The sequence below is a fragment of the Phaenicophaeus curvirostris genome, chromosome 3 (genome assembly GCF_032191515.1).
Source record: "Phaenicophaeus curvirostris isolate KB17595 chromosome 3, BPBGC_Pcur_1.0, whole genome shotgun sequence".
Classification (NCBI taxonomy): Eukaryota; Metazoa; Chordata; class Aves; order Cuculiformes; family Cuculidae; genus Phaenicophaeus; species Phaenicophaeus curvirostris.
The window spans coordinates 16965145-16986044 of record NC_091394.1 but is presented as its reverse complement, the minus strand read 5'-3'; the positions used below and the strand labels follow the sequence as shown (position 1 = coordinate 16986044).

General features: G+C 54.9%; 1 protein-coding gene across 1 annotated transcript; it reads right to left on the bottom strand.

The window, feature by feature from the left end:
• Positions 1 to 4659: 4659 nt before the first annotated feature.
• Positions 4660 to 6928, bottom strand: LOC138718492 (forkhead box protein J1-B-like). The gene is made up of 2 exons (XM_069852999.1): positions 6425 to 6928; positions 4660 to 5442 (listed from the first exon to the last, which is right to left on the bottom strand). Exons 1-2 carry the CDS (start codon positions 6926 to 6928, stop codon positions 4660 to 4662), a joined length of 1287 nt encoding a protein of 428 aa, XP_069709100.1.
• Between the last annotated feature and the right edge of the window lie 13972 nt (positions 6929 to 20900).

Sequence of the window (20900 nt, the reverse complement as noted above, 5' to 3'; positions counted from 1 at the left end):
CTCCATCCATCTTGTGTGGTTTTCCAGGACACAAGGAGCTGGAGCCCCTCAAGTACTCAAAGGTGGCCACGGCTGCCTCTGAAGACTGATCAGGTCTACATTCCACTAGGGCCAGCAGCATCCCAGTGATGCTCTTCTGATAAGGTTTCTCTTTCCACTTTCCAGGGGCATTTGCTGAACTGCCCTCAGTTGCTGCTGCTAGCTTGAGTCATATTGAAATCCCAGGATTCCGGAAAATGAAGAATACGGTGATGCAGAAGAAGTCTCTGGTCAGGTGAGGCAGGCAATCTGAGGCTGGTGTCTGTACAGGTTCACTTTTGGACCAGGGAAGAATCCGTTTCCAGCCCCAAACACATACCATTCATCACTGCCCAACAGTGGTGACGGCAGCGCTCAGAGGGCTGGGGTGGGGCTGCTGGAAGCCCCACATTTCAGAGGGTTGGTTCCTCTCTGGCCCTTCAGGAGAGTCCTCTGCATGGTTCTGCTCAGGGACAGCTGCTTGTCAGCCGAGCGTCCTGACGCAGGGATTTTACTCTCCTGAGCTGAGCGCAGCCATCAGTTGAGGTGCCAGTGGCTGCACACACAGGCACGTGGCTTGTTGCATTCTCAGGCAAATTTCCCCTGTTGTGTCCTTTCCCAGGAGGCAGCCAGCCATCCCACAGGACTCCGCTGGAAAAACCTCCGCTGGAAAAAAGCTGGTTGTGACTAGCCAGCCCAAGGGTAAACCCACACAAGGCAGCCAAGCAGCAAAGCAGAGCCAAATGCAGGCAGGGGAACCTCAGAGCTGCAGAGGAGGAGGACAAGGAGAAAAGAAAGTTCCTGTCAGACAGAAATTACTGTCAACAAGTTCTGTGACCAGGATGTACGATAAACCTGAGGTCTTCACTCCACAGCCACCAGGACTTAGGACAGCAGAATTACTGAAATCAAGGCCTGAGGCGTTCTGGTCTGTGCTGAAAGAACCTCAGAAGGCCATATTAGCAGGATACAGCTTCCAGCCCTCCCTTTTGGAGTTCAGGTCTAAACACCAGTCACTGGAGACCACACCCATCACCTCCATGACTGAGTGGTCCTGACTGCAGCGATCAGGGCTTGGGGTGCCAGGAGCAGCAGGAGCATCACCTGAGGCAGCAAAACAGGTACGTGGCCCAGGTCCGTGTTGTTTAGAGCGAACATCAAGAGATCCCCAGGCCAACCTCACGCTCAGAGCACATCCCATCGGGCTGCTCAAGGACATGCCCAACTGAGGGATGAACACTCTCTTGGTACAAGGTGTGCACACTCTTTGGGTAAAAAAAAGCTTTTTTAAAGCTCAGGTTCTTGGCTTTGAGCCATAACCTACCTGGGTTTGGCACAAAGCCTGTAAAATTTTGTAGTCCAAAGCTACGTTTTGAAGGCACAGAACCCAAATCTAATGGTACAAAAGCCTCAATTTGGAGCCTAAGTCATCATTTTTAGGGCCCAAAGCTCCTTTTATTAATTTCCAAATGCTCATTCGTAGAGCCCAAAGCCACATCTTCAGGGTCCAAACCTTCATTTTAGGTCAAATACATTAAACTAGGCCTGATGCTTAGTTTTCAGGGTCAAAACCTCAGTTTTAGATCGCAAAGTCTCATTTTTAGCATCCAAATATTAGTTTGAGACACAAAAGGTCATTTCAGATTCTAAATCCTCATTTCGGTATCCAAACCTAAGATTAAAGAACTCAAAAGTTTTAGATTTAGGGTCTAAATTCTCATTGACGGGGTCCAAGCCTATCTTTTGCAGCTCCAAGTCTTAATTTTAGGACCCATCATCTTATTTTAAGGCCCAAAGCTTCATCTTGCAGGTCTACACTCTCATTTTTAGGGCCAAAGCCACTTTCTTCCTAAGACTTGCAGTTGTAGAGTTTGAGTTATCACTGTAGGGTCCAAAGTACCATTTTTAGTTTCAAAAGTAATAGTTAGAGTCGAAAGCATGAGTTCTAGGGTACAAAGCCACAATGTAATTGTTCAGACTCGTCATCTAAACCTCATTTAAGGCCTTAAAGCCTCATTTTTTTATTGTTGAAAGCCTTATTGTATCATCCAAACATATTTTGGGTCCAACATTTTTAAGGCTCAAAGAATCAGTTTCAAATGCAGATCCTAATTTTTAGAATACAAGGCCTCATCTGTAGTGTGTCAACCCTTCTTTGTTGGGGTACTAAGCTTATATTTTAGAGTTGTAATCCTCATTTTAGGGTATGAAGCTTTATTTTTAGGGTGCAAAGTCTTTAGTTTACAGACTCAAATGTGGAGAGCCAAAACTCGCATTGATATAGCCCGAAGTCTTTTTATTAGGATCCAAAGCCTATAGGACATGAAAGCCAATTTTAAGAGTATAAATCTACATTTTTAGGCTGCAAAGCCAGAGTTGAATGCGCAAGGCATGTATTGACTGGCATAAAAGACAGCTCTGGAGCAGCTGAATTAGGGGGGAACAGAAGACCGAGACAGAAGGAGACCCCCCCACTCTGGGATCACCTCCATCAAAGACCAAAACAGCAGAACGCCTTCTGGACCTTGTCTCCCAGAGACGCCGGACATCTGGGGACCCGTGGTGGTAGCCATGAACCCCTTTTCCTTCCCTCTTCTCCCCATCTCTTTCCTTGTTCTCTGTCTCTTTCTATCGTACGTCGCTTTACGGGCATAAGTAATAAAGTGCCAGGTTAGACTGAAGTTTGACTCCCTTGACTCTTTGAATTATTTGCACTCTGAAACCATAAATGAAACGAACCATCACGCGTCCACGAGTGGACCGTGACAGTTGCCTGGAAAGCTGTTACTGTTAACGCTGTTAATCCCTACGAATCATTTATTACATTTATTGTTGTAATGAGTAAAACTTGATTTCACAGAGTATTGGAGAGTTTGGGCTTTTATGCTGATCGCACTTTGTGCTGCGCACCCTGTGTTAAAACACCTCGGAGCTTCCCAAACCTGCTGCCTCTTGACCCACTGCCCCCACCGCGCCTGCCCCAGCAGCTGAGCATGAGGTGATCTTCTTCACAGCCCTGGCAGAGCCTGACTGCTTCTCAGCTTAGTTGATTTTGCAAGGATTTGGTTGTTTCTGCAGCTTCTGTGCAGCTCTGCTCACACTCCTGTGCCCACCAGGTCTCCAAAGCCACTTGTGTTTCACAGGGCATGTGGAGGGATAGAGAAGAGGAGGCTGAGGGGAGACCTTGTTGCTCTCTACAACTAATTTTTCACAGAAAGGGTCATTGGGCACTGGCAGAGGCTGCCCAGTGAGGGGATTGAGTCATGTAAATGGCAGGTGGATGAGGTGCTGAGGGGCACGGTTTAGTGGTTGATAGGAATGATTGGACTAGATGAGCCTGGAGGTCTTTCCATACCTAGTGATTCTGTGAATACGCAGGTAGGAACATGGCATGAGCAGAAGGACAGTGTTGAGTGCTTACACCATGTCACGCCCAGGAGCTCCGCGCAGGGACAGGGAAGGATGCTCCAGGGGCTGGGAGCAGCTCCCAGGCCTCGGGACAGAGCCACCCTTGTGCCACAGAGAGCGTGTAGCCGTTGTCACGCAGCTGGCTGTTTGTGCATCAGTTTTCCCGTGAGGAATCACTGTGCTGCTGCGGAGCGGCGTGAGGGCATCTGTGTATCCGGGCCGGGTGTACAGGCAGGGCTGGGCTGGTGAGATGTCCCCCCACTCCAGGAGAGAGGGTCTGACAGGGTCAGGAGGGGCTGGAGGAGAACAAGGAGGCAAAAGGCTTGTTCTTATTTATTCTTTTTAATTGTAAATAACATCCCATTAAAAGGTGAAATCACACACAAATCTCTGCAGCCCTTTGGCACCGTATGGAGGCCCCAACAGAGGGAAATAGAATGAGAACAGCAAATAAAGAGAGGCCTTATCAGTACAGACAAATACATCCACACCACACTCCAGAGCCTGTAGCCCTGTGCCCACTGGACACTATCCCCACCAATGTGGTGGCATCCCAGGGGACTTCAGGCGGTGGCACCTGGACAAAGCAACAGCCCAAGGCCCTGCTCTGCCCCTTGCGTGACCTGAAGATATTCAATTCTCAGCTTGCCTCGTGCTTTACTCGGGAAGAAATGCAGAACTTTTCCAGGGAAGTTGTGGCTGCATCATCCCTGGAGGTGCTCAAGGCCAGGTTGGACAGGGCCCTGGGCAGCCTGATCTTGTGGGAGGTGTCCCTGCCCATGGCAGGGGAGTTGGAACTAGATGATCTCTAAGGTCCCTTTAACCCAAAGTATTCTACGATTCTGTGGTTCTATGATTCTATGATTCTCCCACCTCCACACTCCCACCCTCTCCCCTAATTTGAGTACAAATTGCAACAAGGATAATGGGATTTTTTAAAGGCTTCTTTATTAATTCATAAGCTACAACCTCTCTCAATAAATATTGCGGCTAACATTAAAGGTCCTAAATGCTGTTGTTACTAAACAGAAATTCTCTACAATCTTTGACTTCTCAACAAGTCTAAGGCAAACCACTGACACTACAGCTTCTGCTCACTCCTACCTGATGCCTACTCTATCTCTAATAACCTACAGCGAAGGAGAGGTGAAGAATCCAGTTCTTGGAAGTCCCAGTAGCGTGGGGGGAGCATCCTGCTAAAGCACACGTGGGCTTTGATCGGTGACTGGCCTCTTACAAGAGGGAATCCAGAGTGATCCAGTTGCTGACATCCGCTATTACAGATGCATCGCTCACTTCAAACAACTGCTCCGCATTGGCAGAATTTGAGAGGAGATCGCTTGTCCCTTCATCACAGAGATGCTGCAGGAAAGAAGTGGCCACGAAGCTTTCGTCCAGGCTCAGGCTGTTCTGGGAGGACTCAGTGAGGACCTGCTCCGGCCCCTGGGGACATTCAAAGTGGTGCCCTTGTGCCATCAACTCCAGGTTGAGCGTTTTGAGGCTGACTGGAGATAAGAGCTCCAGATCCCCAAAAGTGGAGACCTCTCTGTTCAGGCTGGGGTCAGAGTCCCCTTTCAGGGATCCCAGATGGGTCTGCTCCTCCAGGCTCAGCAAGGCGGAATTGGAAAGCCGACACGCTTTGGCTGTTTGCTTGGGCAAGGGCTGCTTGCGCTTGAGCCCTCTTTTGCCATCCACTGGATTCCAGTTCTGGTTGCCAAGACCTTCTTCAAACTCCTTCAGCAGCAGCTGTGACTCCAGGTTGACAGAGAGGACTTTATTGGAGGCACAAGCCGAAGCGGCCAGGGAGGCACCATGCTGTGCTTCTTGCTGGGCTTTCGCAGTGGAGGCTGGGAGGATCTGCACTGGGCGCATCCTCTGCTTTTTGAAGGCACCGCTCTTGAGCTGCTCAACGTATTGCGGGTCAAGCTTCCAAAAGCCACCTCTCCCTGGCTTGTCCTTCTCTCGAGGCACCTTGATGAAACGCTTGTTTGAGGAGAGGTTGTGCCGGATGGAGTTCTGGGAAAAAAGAGAAAAAAACCAGGGTGGAACACAAGTCTGCTAAAATACAGGCACATGTCTGCCTGCTGCCAGGCTGACACAAACTGGACGGGCGAAACTGGAGAGCCACGGGGGCTGTCCCACCCCAGCCCTGTGTGTCCCCAGAGGTGCCTTCTGGCCCAGAGGAGCTCCGGGTAAAATCACTGCATCCTCATCAGCCACTGCTTAAAGGAGGTGGGGGGAAGACTATGGGGGAAGAAAAAGAAAGAAAAAGAGGATTTTCTGCTTTTCCAGCCGTATTTCCTGGTGGGTTAATATATTAATCCTTCCTCCCTGCAACAACCTTGTGTACCTCCTGCATCTCTTCCTTCTGTCAATGAACACTTTGAATTAAAACTGTGGTGAATATCCAGCCATGAGTTTGCAAGAGAAAGTCAAGATTCTGGTACTTAGGTTCTCCCATAGAGTCCCTCCCATAAGTTTCCCAGCACAGGGAGTCTGGGGAACACCTGTGGCCCTGGAGAGGGACCAAGGGCTTCCCTACCCTTCTCTCTGGTGGGCTTCAATAGCCTCCAGACACCCACTTGCCTAGGGAGGTGGTGGACAGTTCCTGGGCGGGGGGCTAAGAAAGGTTTAGCTCAGCCCTGCCTGGGGGAGCAGTGGTGCAGGATAGCTGGCACGCTCTGGATTTGGGCTGGGAATAACTAGAGCAGAGGGAGGAGCAACCCAGGTGCCTCCTGCCCCACCACATTCTAGAAAGCCACCCGTGCTGGAGAGTGTCCTCTGAGATGGAGCAGGGCAGCAAGCTACAGGAAGCTGAAGTGAGAGACAGAGACACCTTCACTCCAGAGTCAAGAGGAGATGCAGGGACCAACAGCCCAATGGGGCCTTTCCACTCCATGAATGACCCTGAGCTCTCTCTTACACGATGGAAGCTGTGAAAGGCCCTTCCCAGCCATAAGGGGAGATGGGGCAGGGCAAGAGTTCTCAAATGTCCTACCTGCCACACGGGATCAGCTTGACGGAAGTAGCAGAAGTTGTCGGTAATCCACTTGTAGATGTCGGAGAGGGTGACGTGGGGCTCCTTGCTGGCTTCCATCGCCATGCAGATGAGGGTGGTGTAGGAGTAGGGTGGCTTGATGTAGGGGTTGGTCTGGTAGTCAATGCCCTCCGTCAGCTGAGGGTGCGTGGACACAACGTGGTGCTCCGTCATCCAGCTGGAGGAGGAGATGGGCATGCGGGGAGTGTGGGGCGTTTCCATGCGCACTGAGTCAGTGCCCAGGGGTGAGCACGGTGCGGCAAAGCTGGGGATGTCCTGACAGCTGTGGGGGTCCGGGATGCTGGAGCAGCAGGAGGAGTTGCCCATGCTAGCGCTGATGATGGAGAAGTCCAGCAGCCACGTCAGGTTGGGCAGGCTGTCGTCCACATCGTCCAAGTCTCTCCTGCTGCCCTCCTGCCCTCTGTCCTTCCCTGTCTCCTCGTGGCTCTGCCACCCCTCAGCCATGCCTCATCGGCAGCTCTGGAATTCACGGGGTGCGTCTGAAGCGGAGGGAGGGGACGGAGCAGATCCTGCAATGACAACAGGGAAGGGATGAGGCTCTCTGAGGACCAGCTGCTCTCTGGCCTGTGAGCAAGGCTGGGACTGGGTGCTCCCAGTGCTGCTGAGCGAGATCCATCCCCGGACTACTGCGCACCAGAGCCGTGATACCTCCCCTGGGTGATCTACCAGCCTGGAACCTTGGGAGAATTCACTCAAACCCCTACATCCCAGTATCACCCAACCCTCGTGGGCCCAGCAAGTCTTGGACTCAGAAAGTAATCAATAAAACAACAACGACTAAAACCACCCCTTACGTAACCAACATCCAGCCCTGCTGTCCCAAACAGAGTGGGCGTTTCTCCCACACGTTGCTAAGCAGGACAAAATGTCAAGATGAAAGACCTGGACAAAACGTCTTCAGCTTCCCTCTCTTCCACGTTATTCCTGCTCCTCCCTGCTCCTGGCACCCCAACACAACGCGGTGGGGGACCGCGCAGACCCACCCCAGGCACACCCTCCCGCAGAGCCAGCTGCCCGTTCAGCCCTCCGTTACTCCCAGGCTGGGGATGCAGTGTCTGCCTTCCCTGCTTTGCTACGAACCTGCGATCCCGTGTCTTTGGGCAAGGAGCGAGCCCGCCGAGGCCGGCCAGGGACGAGGAGCTCTGCACGGGCTGCGCGGGGCGGCTGGGGCTGGAGGTTCCTCCTTTCGAATGACGCTGCGCCCAACAGTCAGCGGGGGGCGGGGCCAGCAGAACCACCTGCCCCGCTCCCACAGAACAGGCTTTTCTCCCCAAAAGAAGCTTCAGGGCAGCCACACCTTGTTCCGAAGCTTGGTGCCCAGTGTCACCACCCGGCCCCTGCCAGCTCCTGTGCCCACACTAAGGGAGATCCCAGAAGCACTCGCTGCCGTGGTCTGGATGGGGGCACAGGGGAATTCAAAGAAGGAAAAGAGCGATAACAATAACCATCCCCTGTGCAAACCCACTGCTCCTGACAGCCGGCAAACGCTCTGCAGGACGCTTCAAAACATCTGAGAAGGCACTTTCCAGGGGACTGTCTTTAAAGTGTCCAGCATACTTCCAGGAGAACTTTCTGGAAAGCTTCCTGTAGCAGGAACATCTGCCCTGAGAGGGAGGAGGCTGAGGCAGGGTGCAGGGGAGCTGGGGCTCAGCTTACAGACCCCACCCTGGTGCTGCCTGGGGACCCTCCAGCTGCCAACATGACCATATATGACCGTGATCCCATTCTGCCTTGAGCCTAAAGGCAGCCCTGCCAGAGGCCATTTTGAGGCCTCCTGGAGCAGTAGGAGTGTGGGGGGAGGTTGTTCCTGTGCTAGGAGTACGTCGGCTGGTCTTCTCCTTGCGGTTTGGTGTCACCTCTTCACCAGGTGAGTACATGTGCTGTAGGATCCTCCCCCACCTCCTAAAGCCCTTAGAGATTCTGGTTATTTGTGCAGTAGTGTTGTGTAGCCCCAGTGACTGGTACCAGCTCGTGGGTGTGTGCATTGTTCCAAGGACTTTCCATAGGACTTGCCTCTGATATCTCCTCTGAAGCCCAGTTTTAGGCCCCGCAGCTTAAGTTTTTGTTTCTAGAGATCCATTTTCAGTCTCTCAACCCCATTTTTTGAGCCCCCGAAATCCTGTGTTTAGAAGCCAAAGCTTTGTTTTTAGGTTGCATGGGGGGGAATGATGGGGTTCCAAAACACTTTCCTTAAGGTTCAGGTCTTCTGTTTTGTGCCCCAAAGGAGCATAATTAGTTTTGAAACCCTCATTTCAGTGCCCAAAGTGTAATATGAGGTTCAAAAGCCTGTGTTTGAGGGTTCAAAGCATCACTTAAGGGCACAAAGCGTTAGCTGTTCTGCAGAGCTTCATTTTAGAGCCGCAGGGTTGAGGCTGTTGTGGGAGGTGTTTTTTAACAAACCAGAGGGGTTTGGGTCTGACTGTGCATTACTTGGCTGCCATAAACTTGAACTGCCGGAGGGTGACAGTTCACAGGGATTGGAGCTGCTAGGAAGACATTCTGGCTTCCAGCACACCACAGATTCCAAGCCTCTTACTCAGAAATGCGTCAGAAGCTGGGTTTAATGGGTCTGAGGTTGAATTTTAGGGGGTCCAAACAGTCAGTAATTGGGTCAAACACCCTCTTCCTGCGGGTCAAAATCTAATTTATGTAGCCTAATTTCTAGTTTGCAAAGCTCACTTTTAGGCGCAGAGCTTCATTTTTAGGGCAGAAACGTTCACTGCATTCTCAATTCCCAAGACGTGATTTTAGGTTCCAAATCCTCATTTTAGGATCCAAGGCTGCGTTTTTAGGGTCTAAGCCCTCAGGGTATAAGCCGGTCACCACCCGGCCCCTGCCAGCTCCTGTGCCCACAGTAAGGGAGATCCCAGAAGCCCTCGCTGCCGTGGTCTGGATGGGGCACGGGGGAATTCAAAGAAGAAAAAGAGTGATAACAATAACCATCCCCTGTGCAAACTCACTGCTCCTGACAGCCGGCTTCGCTCCAGCCACACGGCTCAGCCCTCAGCACTGCTATCCCATGGGCTCGTACCATCTCCCTCCCCAGAGAGTCCAACGCTCCCCGCGGCTTTCTGCCACCGCTGCCGCCCCTGAACCCGTCCGAGTGACATCCCCCAACTTGAAAATAACAGTTGCCATAGGAGATCAGCTTTTATTGTCTGATACTTTGTCTTTCAAGGTCTGCATTCCTCACAACGAAGCCGGCTGAGACACCTCTCCCTCTGCCATGCTCTCCTCCTCTTCTTCCACAAGGATTTCTTCACGCCAGCTGCTGATTGAGCTGCTTTCCTGATGTCACCGTGTCTCACAACTGCAGCCAACTGCCGTTTTCTGCTATGTGGAAGCTCTTTATAGTGATTTAAAGAGAAGGTGGCTGGGAGAGAGACACTTCGCTACGGCCACCATCATTCCTAGAGTGGACAACGCGAAGATGTGAAGCTGTGCGATGTCAGGCCTCAATCCTTTGAGGCTTTTTAGACCCCACTGGATGAACCCCCCCAGCATCTTGGCCTGACATCATCACTGGCACTGCTGGAGCTTGAGGTCTAAAGGACTACCCACCCCGTCCTTCCCAACTTGCATGAACTGGTGACCGTATGATTTCCGTGCTCCTCTTTTCCACCCTGCTTCCCACCCCCATCCACCTAGATCCATTCCTTTCCCCAGCCTTTGGTCCTTCCCAAGGAATTCCCTGCACACGATGTCTGGGGGACCTGTGGGACAGGCACACAAGGTTTGCATGATGGAGGAGGGCTGCAGCCTTTGTGCCTCAGCTGAGTGGAGAGAAGCAGCTCCAAGTGCTGAGCAAAGACAGCCCTTGTTTCCCTGGAATCTCCTCTGCTAGCAGGGGGCAGCAAGCTTGGGGAAAGCCAAGGAACATGCGTGTGGAAGGGAGCCCTTAGGCTGCGCACGCTGGTGGGAGAGCTGCTGCTTCTCTGCAGAGCTCCAGGAGAACCTTTTGGGAGGCCCCTGGCTGTCCAACTCCACAGCTTCTGGAGTTTCTCCACTCTCTGGTCCGTTTGGGAGGCAAGGTCAGGACCTTGGCACAGCTGTCTTTGCAGGACACGAGCTTTGCAAGAGGAGGACTTAGAACACACACACACTCACACACACACAAAAAAAAATAAAAAAAAAGGCAATCTGTGGTAAAAACTGGGCTCCCAGGGGTATTCAGCACCTGGAGTGATGCCCCGTCTCCCCAACCTCTCAGTGTCAGTCCCAAGCCCAGCTCAGTCACCATGGGCTGGGCAGGGGCTGCGTTAACACCCTCATCCCCCTCTCCCACTGCAAATAGTTCTGCAAGCAGAGAGGTGCTGGCAAGTGAACACACAGTCCTGTTACTGAATTAAACAAGGAACAGGGATCTGGGAGAGGGCTGGGGCTGGAGAGGGTGAGTGCAGGCACCGGCCTTTGGATCTCTCTGTGTCCCAGCACTGCCCACCGCCGCTCCGTCCTTGTCCAGATTCACCTCTCAGAGGCTCCTCTAGTGTTTGGCCAGCCGGCGCACCGGCTTTGTCTTTTTTTTCTTCAGTGGGATGTTATCCTGCAGGGAGGCCTCCTGCTTCTTGGTGGTGTTGGCTGGAGCATGGTGCTTGGCCTTCTTGCTGACTGCCCCTCCTGATCTGGGCTGTACCCGGCAGGAGATGCCGGAGGTGCCGGTCAGGAACATCTGCCCTGAGAGGGAGGAGGCTGAGGCAGGGTGCAGGCGGGGCTGATGGGGGCTGGGAGCAGAGGCACTGTCCTCGATGTCCCCAGCCTTGTTGGTTGGACATCTCTGATGGCTTGTGGTTGCTGCTGAAAAGGGTGGGGTTTTAGTGGGGTTGTGGTGGGGGTCTGTCCCAGCTGTGGGGAAGCGTCGTGGGGCAGGGGGTGGGTGTCCTACCCTGAGGGGTCTGCCAGCGCAAGGGCTGTGCCAGCACTTGGTGAGAGTTGAAGGAGCCTTCCCCTGCACCCTCGGATGGGATCTGGGAGCCTGTGGGACACCAGACTTGTCCAGATTTATTGTGCCAACAGCGGGGAATAGCGAGGCGAGAAAAACACGTGCAGCCCCTGTGGGACAAGTGATGGGCTCCGTCCTTCCTTCTGGCCACAGGAGGATGTCCTGGGTGTCAGGACAGGACATCTCACCACCCAGGAAGGCAAGGCTGAGGAAGGCCCTTGGTGCTGGGCTCAGCACTGGCGTGGGGATGGGGCACAGCCGTGTCTCCTGCCAGGTGCAAACGCGGCTGATGTGAGCAGCTCCTGTCACGCAGCTCCTCCTGCCGTGGCTGTAGCTGGAGCACGGACTGGGGCTGAGGCACCTCTGCTACGAGGACAGCCTGAGAGAGTTTGGGTTGTTCAGCCTGGAGAAGAGAAGGCTCTCGGGAGACCTCGTAGTGGCCTTGTGGCACCTGAAGGGGCTACAATAAAGCTGGGGATGGCACGTGGTGACAGGGCGAGTGGGAGTGAGTTCAGGTTTGAAAGGGGAGGACTTAGAGTAGACATGAGGAAGAGATTCTTTGTGATGAGGCAAAGCAATGGAGAACAATATTTTACCGGACTTGAAATGCTTGTTAGACAATTGATGCAAGCCTTATTAGATAACGCATGTGCATATTTTAAGTGTTGTATGTGCCTGGTATCATATATTGTTTAAATATCCATAACATTGAAAAACTGTGGATCCAATAGTGAACAACCCAGGCTGTTATTTTCGACTAGTCAAAACTTGACTAAAACTGAAGACCCACAGCTGATGGACGGTGATGAGCAGTGCGTGTTTGGGGCTGGGAACGGGCTCTTGTCTGGTCCACAAGTGACCCTATGCAGACACCAGCCCCAAATCTCCTGCCTCACCTGACCAGAGACTTCTTCCACTTCACAATCTTCCTCTTTCCTGGAGCTGTGGGTCTTCAATTTTAGTCAAGCTTGAAGGGGCACGCGAGGGCATTTCAGCAAATGCCCCTGGAAATGGGAAGGAGAAACCTTATCAGAGGAGCATCACTGGGATGCTGCTGGCCTTGGTGGAATGTAGATGTGATCAGTCTCCTTCCCGCAACATCGAAGGGGGCTGTTCTGCTGCCCTTGCAGCCACCTGACACTCACTCATGCTCAGCTCCTCATTTCCACATCACAGTGTGGTTTTGTGACCATGTTATCGGCACCAGGTTTAGGAAAGAGGAGCTGGGTGGTGCTGGTGATAGGACAGGGACTTCTGCAGAGGGCTCATTTCCTGGGGGCCTTGGATTGTTATCCTCCTACTGTTCCCTTTGGGCACGTCCCATCCCAGCGTTCAGTTCTGTGGAAGCCAAGGAGTTGTTTGCAGAAAAGGCTGTGCCGAGCTGCCAGGAAGCTTTGGCAGAAATCTGAGCCTTCTGACATTCATCGCTGAAGGATTTCCCCAGCGTACCAGAGCAGCTGGTTGGCTGTGCATCGTAAAGAGCCAGGAGCAGCTTTACCTTTACCTTTCGTGCCCTGCCGAACCCAGCACAGCCTCCCCCAGGGCGGGAGGTGGCTTTCCACGCTGTGCTCCAGCATTGCAACCCATCTGCCAGGCACCCTCCAGACGAGACACCCACGGGAAAACTGGGCCAGGGGAGCAGGGACAGGTCTGGACAGAGGGCAGAGCTCCTTCTTCTCCTCACGTTTACCTGCAGCCCCTCTCTACAGCCCTCCCTACTTTCCTCCTTTGCTAGGTGACTCCTCTGCTGCGTCCAGCTTGGTGACTCAGGACAGAGGGCAAGAAGAACCCGTGCAGCTCATCCTCGGGTCTCTAACCTTCTCAGTGAAGGTACTCGCATCCCTTTGCATGGGAGCTGTGCCCGTGTCTCCCGACGGGGCCGCCGGCTCTGCTGCCGGGGCTGCTGGCCGGACAGAGCGTCTCCCCTGGCTCTCCTGGGCAGCACTGCAGCCCCAGCACCTGAACGCCTACTGCCGCAAATTGGAGCCGGCAGAGAATTTCGAGGTGAGCGGACAGGCAGCGGGTCTGGGGATGGGGTCAATGTTCCGGGCACCGGCACACTGTGAGGAGGGCAGGGACAAGCGTGCGTGGACACTGAGCTGCTACAAGGTCACTCGGGTGCCGCTGTGAAGCCTTGCAAGCAGAGAGCCTGGCACTGGGGGTGGTGGAGGGTTCTCTGGGGGCAGAGGCAGAGGGTCTCCTCCTGCTCCACCGCCTGGTGCTGGGTCTGCTGGCGGCTGCCAGGAACCGTTGTGGTTGTGCTCTGCAGATGCTGGTGAAAGAGGAGCCCAAGAACTACCTGAACACAGCAATGCGGCAGGAAGCCAGCTTCCAGACGTCCCCTGCCTCTCATTTATCCACTCTTCCGTGATCCCCTCGTGTTTAGGCACGGCACATCCACAGGATGATCCAGAACATCCAGAGAAACAAAGGGAGCAGGAAGCTGAGGACACCTGGCTGACTTCACCAAGCGCAAGCCGCATTGCCATGGTAATGAGCACATCAGCAGGAGACTTGTGTGAGCAAAGGGATCCAGAATGAGTGCGGTGGCATGGCCTCAGTGAGGGGGTTGCTGCTGTCCCCGAGCAGGGACCCAGCAGCAGCTTCAGATCTCCTGGTGTCCAGCAAGCCCCGGTTCTCCGCGGGCCCAGCACTGTGCCCACAGCCTCCACCCTTCCTCCCCCATGCTGAGGGCTCTCTGTCCCCGTGCTCCATTGTGCACCGAGTGCAGCCCCTGCTGCCAGCTTTCCTGCGGGCACTGCTGCCAGGACATCCGTGCCCAGAGCTGCTCCCCCAGCTCAGTGGAGTAGCACCATCCGGGCACTCGGTGAGACGTGTCTTCCCTGCCTTCCTTCCGCCCGCAGGCATTTGGAAAATACCTCGAGCCTTCTGAGAAGACAGAGCTCGTCCTCATGGCCATTAAGGCCCTGAGAGACTCAAGCCTGGATGCCAAGGAGGCGGCGAGCAGCATCCTGGATGTGGCCATGGGAGAGCCCGCCTCATGGCTAGCGCAGGTAAGTGGCGTGTGGCTGCCTTGCTGTGCCCTTCCCTTGAGCGCTTCCAGGCTTTGTGTGTCCCCGTATCCCTCTCTCCCTGACCCAGGCACCTCAGGCACCTGGCAGCACAGTCGGATGGGAAGGGCAGTGGTTTCTTGGGAAATGGCTGCACTCCAGCAGCAGCCCCGACCTCCCCTGTGTGCCCTCCAGGTTCCGGACATCGTGAGGTGCATCTATGAAAACAGGGAGTGCATCTGCACGGCATCAGCCCGGCACAGCCTGGACTCGCTGCTTCTGCTGGTGACCGACTGGTGTCCCAGGGAAGTGGTCACGATCCTGTTGGGGTTGTCTCCGTCGTGTGACAGGTACTGACCCCAACAGTCCCTGTGAGCTTCTTCCATGCCCAGCAGCAACAGGAACGCTATCCCAGACCCCTCCTGCTCGCCCAGGCAGGGACCCGGCCCCCAAGCAAAGGTCTGGAAGGGGCCGGGGCTGCAGGACTGCCTGGATCCTGCGGGCTGTCCCAGGAACCGCGCGGTGTCGAGGCAGCTCTGCTGACAGAGCGCTCTGGTCCTGCAGGGCTGCTCTGGCCATCTGGGATGTGCTGCTTTCCCAGCCCCACATGGTGAAGAAGGCCTTGGCTGCACGGCGTCTTCAGCTACAACGCAGAGGAGGTCGCCTGCTTCCTTCGTTTGTCTGTGAGTGGCCAGAGCAGTCCTTGCTCGCTCTCTGGGCTGCGTCTGCCTCTGCGGGAAAAGGGGCCCGGCCATCTCCCCTCCCACCTGCCCCCAGATGGTCACCTCCTCCAGGACATACGGCCACGGCCCCTTGGGGCCGGCAGGGACCGGCCCAGCACTGGGTTCCTTTGCGCCAACTGTGCCAGGGCCACCCCACGCTGCGTGGGCCCCGGAGCCCTTGCCCTCAGGGAGCCTCACGGTGTGGGGAACCCTGCAACTCCTGCCAGTCTCCCACTGCTCTCTTTCTTCCAGCTGCTGGCCTCAGGTTACGGGAACGCAGAGGAGATTGCTGGCCAGGACCAAACCCAGAGGTTCCTGCAGCGTACAAGCCCGGGTCTGCTCTCACTGGAGCTCAGAAGCCTGGTGACACTGTCGCAGAGACCTGAGACGGTGAGCGGGGCACGGACAGGCTGCAGCCACGTTGGCAGCCTGGGGCTGGGGCTGTGGGTAACGCGGAGGCTGGTGCTCAGTGGCCAGAGAATTTGTGCTAGGGTGCTCTTTCCCCATTTTGCGAAAGGGAATTCTGTGCTTGATACAGGCAAGGAAAATGCTAGACCTGCTGCCGGACGTCATGGGCACCCAGGAGAATGCCGGCTCCGAGAACAAGATGAAGGCTCTGCTGGTTGTCCAGAACGTGCTGCGTCATCTGGGGAGGAAGGAGGCCAGCCCCGTGGCTCTGCAGCTGCTGGAGAAGCTCCGGCCGGTCTTTGATGATGTAAGGCTGCTGTGGGAGCCTCAGCCCCACCGCTCGGCCCTCTGCAAGGACAACTGCCCATCAGCCCAGTCCCGCAGGGCTATTTGGGCCGGGGTTTTCCCTCCTGGCTGTGGAGTCTGGCTCCAAAGCATCTCCTCTCACAGCAGCCCTGCCCTCGACCCTGCTCTGGGAGCGGCTCTCGCTCCAAGTCTCCTGTCCTCCTCCCTTCCAGGAGTGCAGCCAGCTGCGAGAGCTCTCCATCTGCCTCTTCAAAGATGCGATGCAGATGGTGGTGGGGAACAACAAGCAGCAGACAAAGGAGCATGTGTGGAGAAGCCTGATCCCACTGTTCTTTCGCATGAGTGACCAGACCAAGAGCGTGGCCAAGGTACAGATTACGAACCTGAGCAGGGATGCGGGGAAGGCTGAGCTGATGCCACAAGTGTGGCCTGGGCACCAGGGAGGGAAAAGGGCTGCTGGCAGTCCGACACGAGGAGTCTGTGTGGTCTCAGGGTCCAAGAGCTGGAGTCACTGAGGACGGGGCAGACCCTGCTTCCCTGCATGGATCCCACCACTGCCTTGCTGTGGCCTCCTGCCACAGAGGCGAGGAAGATGGGCTCCTGTTTCTCCCTCCTTCCCCCATTCACCTCTCCTCCAGCGCACCCAGAGAGAGGATCAAAAGGAAGGAAGGAGAAGCTGGCACGGACATCTCCCACGCCTGCAATACGTGGTCCAGCAGGGCTCAGCAGCAGTCCATGGCCACCAACACCTGACCACGAGAGTCCCTAGAGACTTTCTGGCTGTCCCTGCACGTGCTGGAGGCCAGGGCTTTGAGTCCCTGGAACCCCAACCCCTGTCCTTCTCCACAGGCAGCTCAGGAAGCCTTCCTCGTTGCTGCAAAGCTGCTGAAGTTGAGAAATCTCACTCGCCTGACCCAGACGCAGCAGATATTCCGAGTTGGGGAGTACTTAGTGAGGACAAGCCCCAAGCCCTAGAGCCCAGTCTGGACAAGGGGACAGCCGTTCCTGCTCTGCTCCAGCCCAGAGCCCAGAGCCTGGAGCCTCCTTCCCTTCCCCTGGGCCCAGAGCCCCCGGGGCTGCTTCTCCAAGGCCCTTTTCCCTCCCCACTCTCATGGTGTGGAAGGAGACCCTAGGCTGTCTGGGCCCTGGCAGCGGGACAGAAGGGTCACAGGACCTCCAGACCCCTATGCCTGCAGCTGTCTCTGTGCCTCAGCGCCACAGGGCTCCTGTCTGGGAGATGGGAATGGCTTGAGGTGGCAGGGGTAAAGGGGATGCTGGTCCAGCTGCCTGGGGAGGCTGCGTTACACTCTGTGCCCCTCTACTCTCTCCAGCTGGTGAAGGCCAAAGGCAGAGCTGCAGAATACCTGCACGAGAGCCTGGCATACTTGCAGGATGCTCAGGACACCTTGCGAGAGGCGGCCGTGCGGTTTGTCGGTGAGCCACAGCCCCCGGGGTCCCTCTGTTGCAGCCTGGCCCCAGTCCCCGCCGCTGCGCTGGCAGCAAGAGGAGCCCTGGGGCTGCCAGAGCCCTGGGTGCCCTGTGACGGGCCTGGGCAGCCAGGGCTCGGTGCCTCCCTCTCCCACCCCTGCCCACGACGCTGGGCTTGGCTGCAGCCTCGCTCAGTCCCTCACCCCAGCCCGGCACTGCCCTTCCCTGGGGTCTCCCTGCTGAGGGGGAGCAGGGGCTGCAGCCAGACCGGCAGAGCCGGGAGCTGTGCTGCTGGGAGCACGCTGGGGAGCAGGCGGCTGACAGAGCTCTGTGCCTAGGGCTTGCCGCGCGCCACCTGAGGCACCAACGGGAGGAGAAGCTGCCTGAGATCTGCCAGGGTGAGTAGGGGCAGTGCTGTGCGTGCCGGGGCTGCTGGGGCAGGGGACAGAGCCTGGGCAGCGAGCTGCTGTGCCTTGCCCTGCTTCAGGGTTCGAGGGCAGAGGAACATCTCGGGGGCATTGGGGGCCTTCCTGAGCAACAGCTGCCAGCCGAGGTATTTGTCCCACCTGCTCCTCCCGGCCAGGGAAAGGGAAGGGTGGGGCTGGCAAGGTCTGGCGGAGATGCCTGAGGGTCTCTGCAAAGAGGTGGGGTTCAGCTCCCTTCTCTTTCCTTTGTCGCAGCCCTCCAGGTTTTGGAGAAAGATCCCCAGCTCTCCATCTCATCTCTGGCAACTCAGAACATCCATATTCTGAGAGCTCTAGGGGAGCAGCCAACGTCACCACGGAACCGGTGGGCGCGGTGCTGCTGGCCCTGGATGGCCGGGCAGGAGTGAAGCTCTCCTCAAGAAAATGCCTCCATTGGATGAAAGCTGGAACCTGGTTGGTCTCTTGTAGCAAGGATTGGGCACGTTGCTGTAAGAGTTGGTCAAAGGTTCGATTTCTGTCTCAACATTTTCTGTCTCAACATTTTCTCATTTCTCATCAGGAAAACGGCCAGAGCTGGCACAGAGTGAATACTTTGTACCTAACTACCTGTACCTTTCTTCCTTATCTCAACAAAGTTTTGTACCTGTCTTCAAACCTCCTTGCTCCCTACCATTGTGAAAGATCCATGAAGCAAGGAGGAAAAGACAGGAAGATTAATGACGGGACTTAGCACAGACCCATAACCAACACAGCATGCGTGCAAGGTGATGATGACTACTGGCCTTCATTGGGAGACCCCAGGTTGACCACTGGCGCCAGGAGGAGCGCATGCGCAAGGGGAGGAGACCTGCAGACACTCCTTTCTTGGCACGTGTGGCCTGCTAGGTGGAGATTGGCACATCTCCACAGGCATAGGTGGGTCACAGGTGTATTGACTGGCATAAAAGACAGCTCTGGAGCAGCTGAATTAGGGGGGAACAGAAGACCGAGACAGAAGAAGAACCCCCCACCCTGGGATCACCTCCATCAAAGACCAAAACAGCAGAACGCCTTGTGAACCTTGTCTCCCAGAGACGCCGGACATCTGGGGACCCGTGGTGGTAGCCATGAACCCCTTTTCCTTCCCTCTTCTCCCCATCTCTTTCCTTGTTCTCTGTCTCTTTCTATCGTACGTCGCTTTACGGGCATAAGTAATAAAGTGCCAGGTTAGATTGAAATTTGACTCCCTTGACTCTTTGAATTATTTGCGCTCTGAAACCATAAATGAAACGAACCATCACGCGTCCACGAGTGGACCGTGACAGTTGCCTGGAAAGCTGTTACTGTTAACGCTGTTAATCCCTACGAATCATTTATTACATTTATTGTTGTAATGAGTAAAACTTGATTTCACAGAGTATTGGAGAGTTTGGGCTTTTATGCTGATCGCACTTTGTGCTGCGCACCCTGTGTTAAAACACCTCGGAGCTTCCCAAACCTGCTGCCTCTTGACCCACTGCCCCCACCGCGCCTGCCCCAGCAGCTGAGCGTGTGCCGATTTTCTGCACAGCCCTGGCAGCGCCCGACTGCTTCTCAGCTTAGTTGATTTTGCAAGGATTTGGTTGTTTCTGCAGCTTCTGTGCAGCTCTGCTCACACTCCTGTGCCCACCAGGTCTCCAAAGCCACTTGTGTTTCTCAGGGCATGTGGAGGGATAGAGAAGAGGAGGCTGAGGGGAGACCTTGTTGCTCTCTACAACTAATTTTTCACAGAAAGGGTCATTGGGCACTGGCAGAGTCTGCCTAGTGAGGGGATTGAGTCATGTAAATGGCAGGTGGATGAGGTGCTGAGGGGCACGGTTTAGTGGTTGATAGGAATGATTGGACTAGATGAGCCTGGAGGTCTTTCCATACCTAGTGATTCTGTGAATACGCAGGTAGGAACATGGCATGAGCAGAAGGACAGTGTCGAGTGCTTACACCATGTCACCCCCAGGAGCTCCGCGCAGGGACAGGGAAGGATGCTCCAGGGGCTGGGAGCAGCTCCCAGGCCTCGGGACAGAGCCACCCTTGTGCCACAGAGAGCGTGTAGCCGTTGTCACGCAGCTGGCTGTTTGTGCATCAGTTTTCCCGTGAGGAATCACTGTGCTGCTGCGGAGCGGCGTGAGGGCATCTGTGTATCCGGGCCGGGTGTACAGGCAGGGCTGGGCTGGTGAGATGTCCCCCCACCTCCAGGAGAGAGGGTCTGACAGGGTCAGGAGGGGCTGGAGGAGAACAAGGAGGCAAAAGGCTTGTTCTTATTTATTCTTTTTAATTGTAAATAACATCCCATTAAAAGGTGAAATCACACACAAATCTCTGCAGCCCTTTGGCACCGTATGGAGGCCCCAACAGAGGGAAATATAATGAGAACAGCAAATAAAGAGAGGCCTTATCAGTACAGACAAATACATCCACACCACACTCCAGAGCCTGTAGCCCTGTGCCCACCGGACACTATCCCCACCAATGTGGTGGCATCCCAGGGGACTTCAGGCGGTGGCACCTGGACAAAGCAACAGCCCAAGGCCCTGCTCTGCCCCTTGCGTGACCTGAAGATATTCAATTCTCAGCTTGCCTCGTGCTTTACTCGGGAAGAAATGCAGAACTTTTCCAGGGAAGTTGTGGCTGCATCATCCCTGGAGGTGCTCAAGACCAGGTTGGACAGGGCCCTGGGCAGCCTGATCTTGTGGGAGGTGTCCCTGCCCATGGCAGGGGAGTTGGAACTAGATGATCTCTAAGGTCCCTTTAACCCAAAGTATTCTACGATTCTGTGGTTCTATGATTCTATGATTCTCCCACCTCCACACTCCCACCCCCTCCCCAAATTTGAGTACAAATTGCAACAAGGATAATGGGATTTTTTAAAGGCTTCTTTATTAATTCATAAGCTACAACCTCTCTCAATAAATATTGCGGCTAACATTAAAGGTCCTAAATGCTGTTGTTACTAAACAGAAATTCTCTACAATCTTTGACTTCTCAACAAGTCTAAGGCAAACCACTGACACTACAGCTTCTGCTCACTCCTACCTGATGCCTACTCTATCTCTAATAACCTACAGCGAAGGAGAGGTGAAGAATCCAGTTCTTGGAAGTCCCAGTAGCGTGGGAGGAGCATCCTGCTAAAGCACACGTGGGCTTTGATCGGTGACTGGCCTC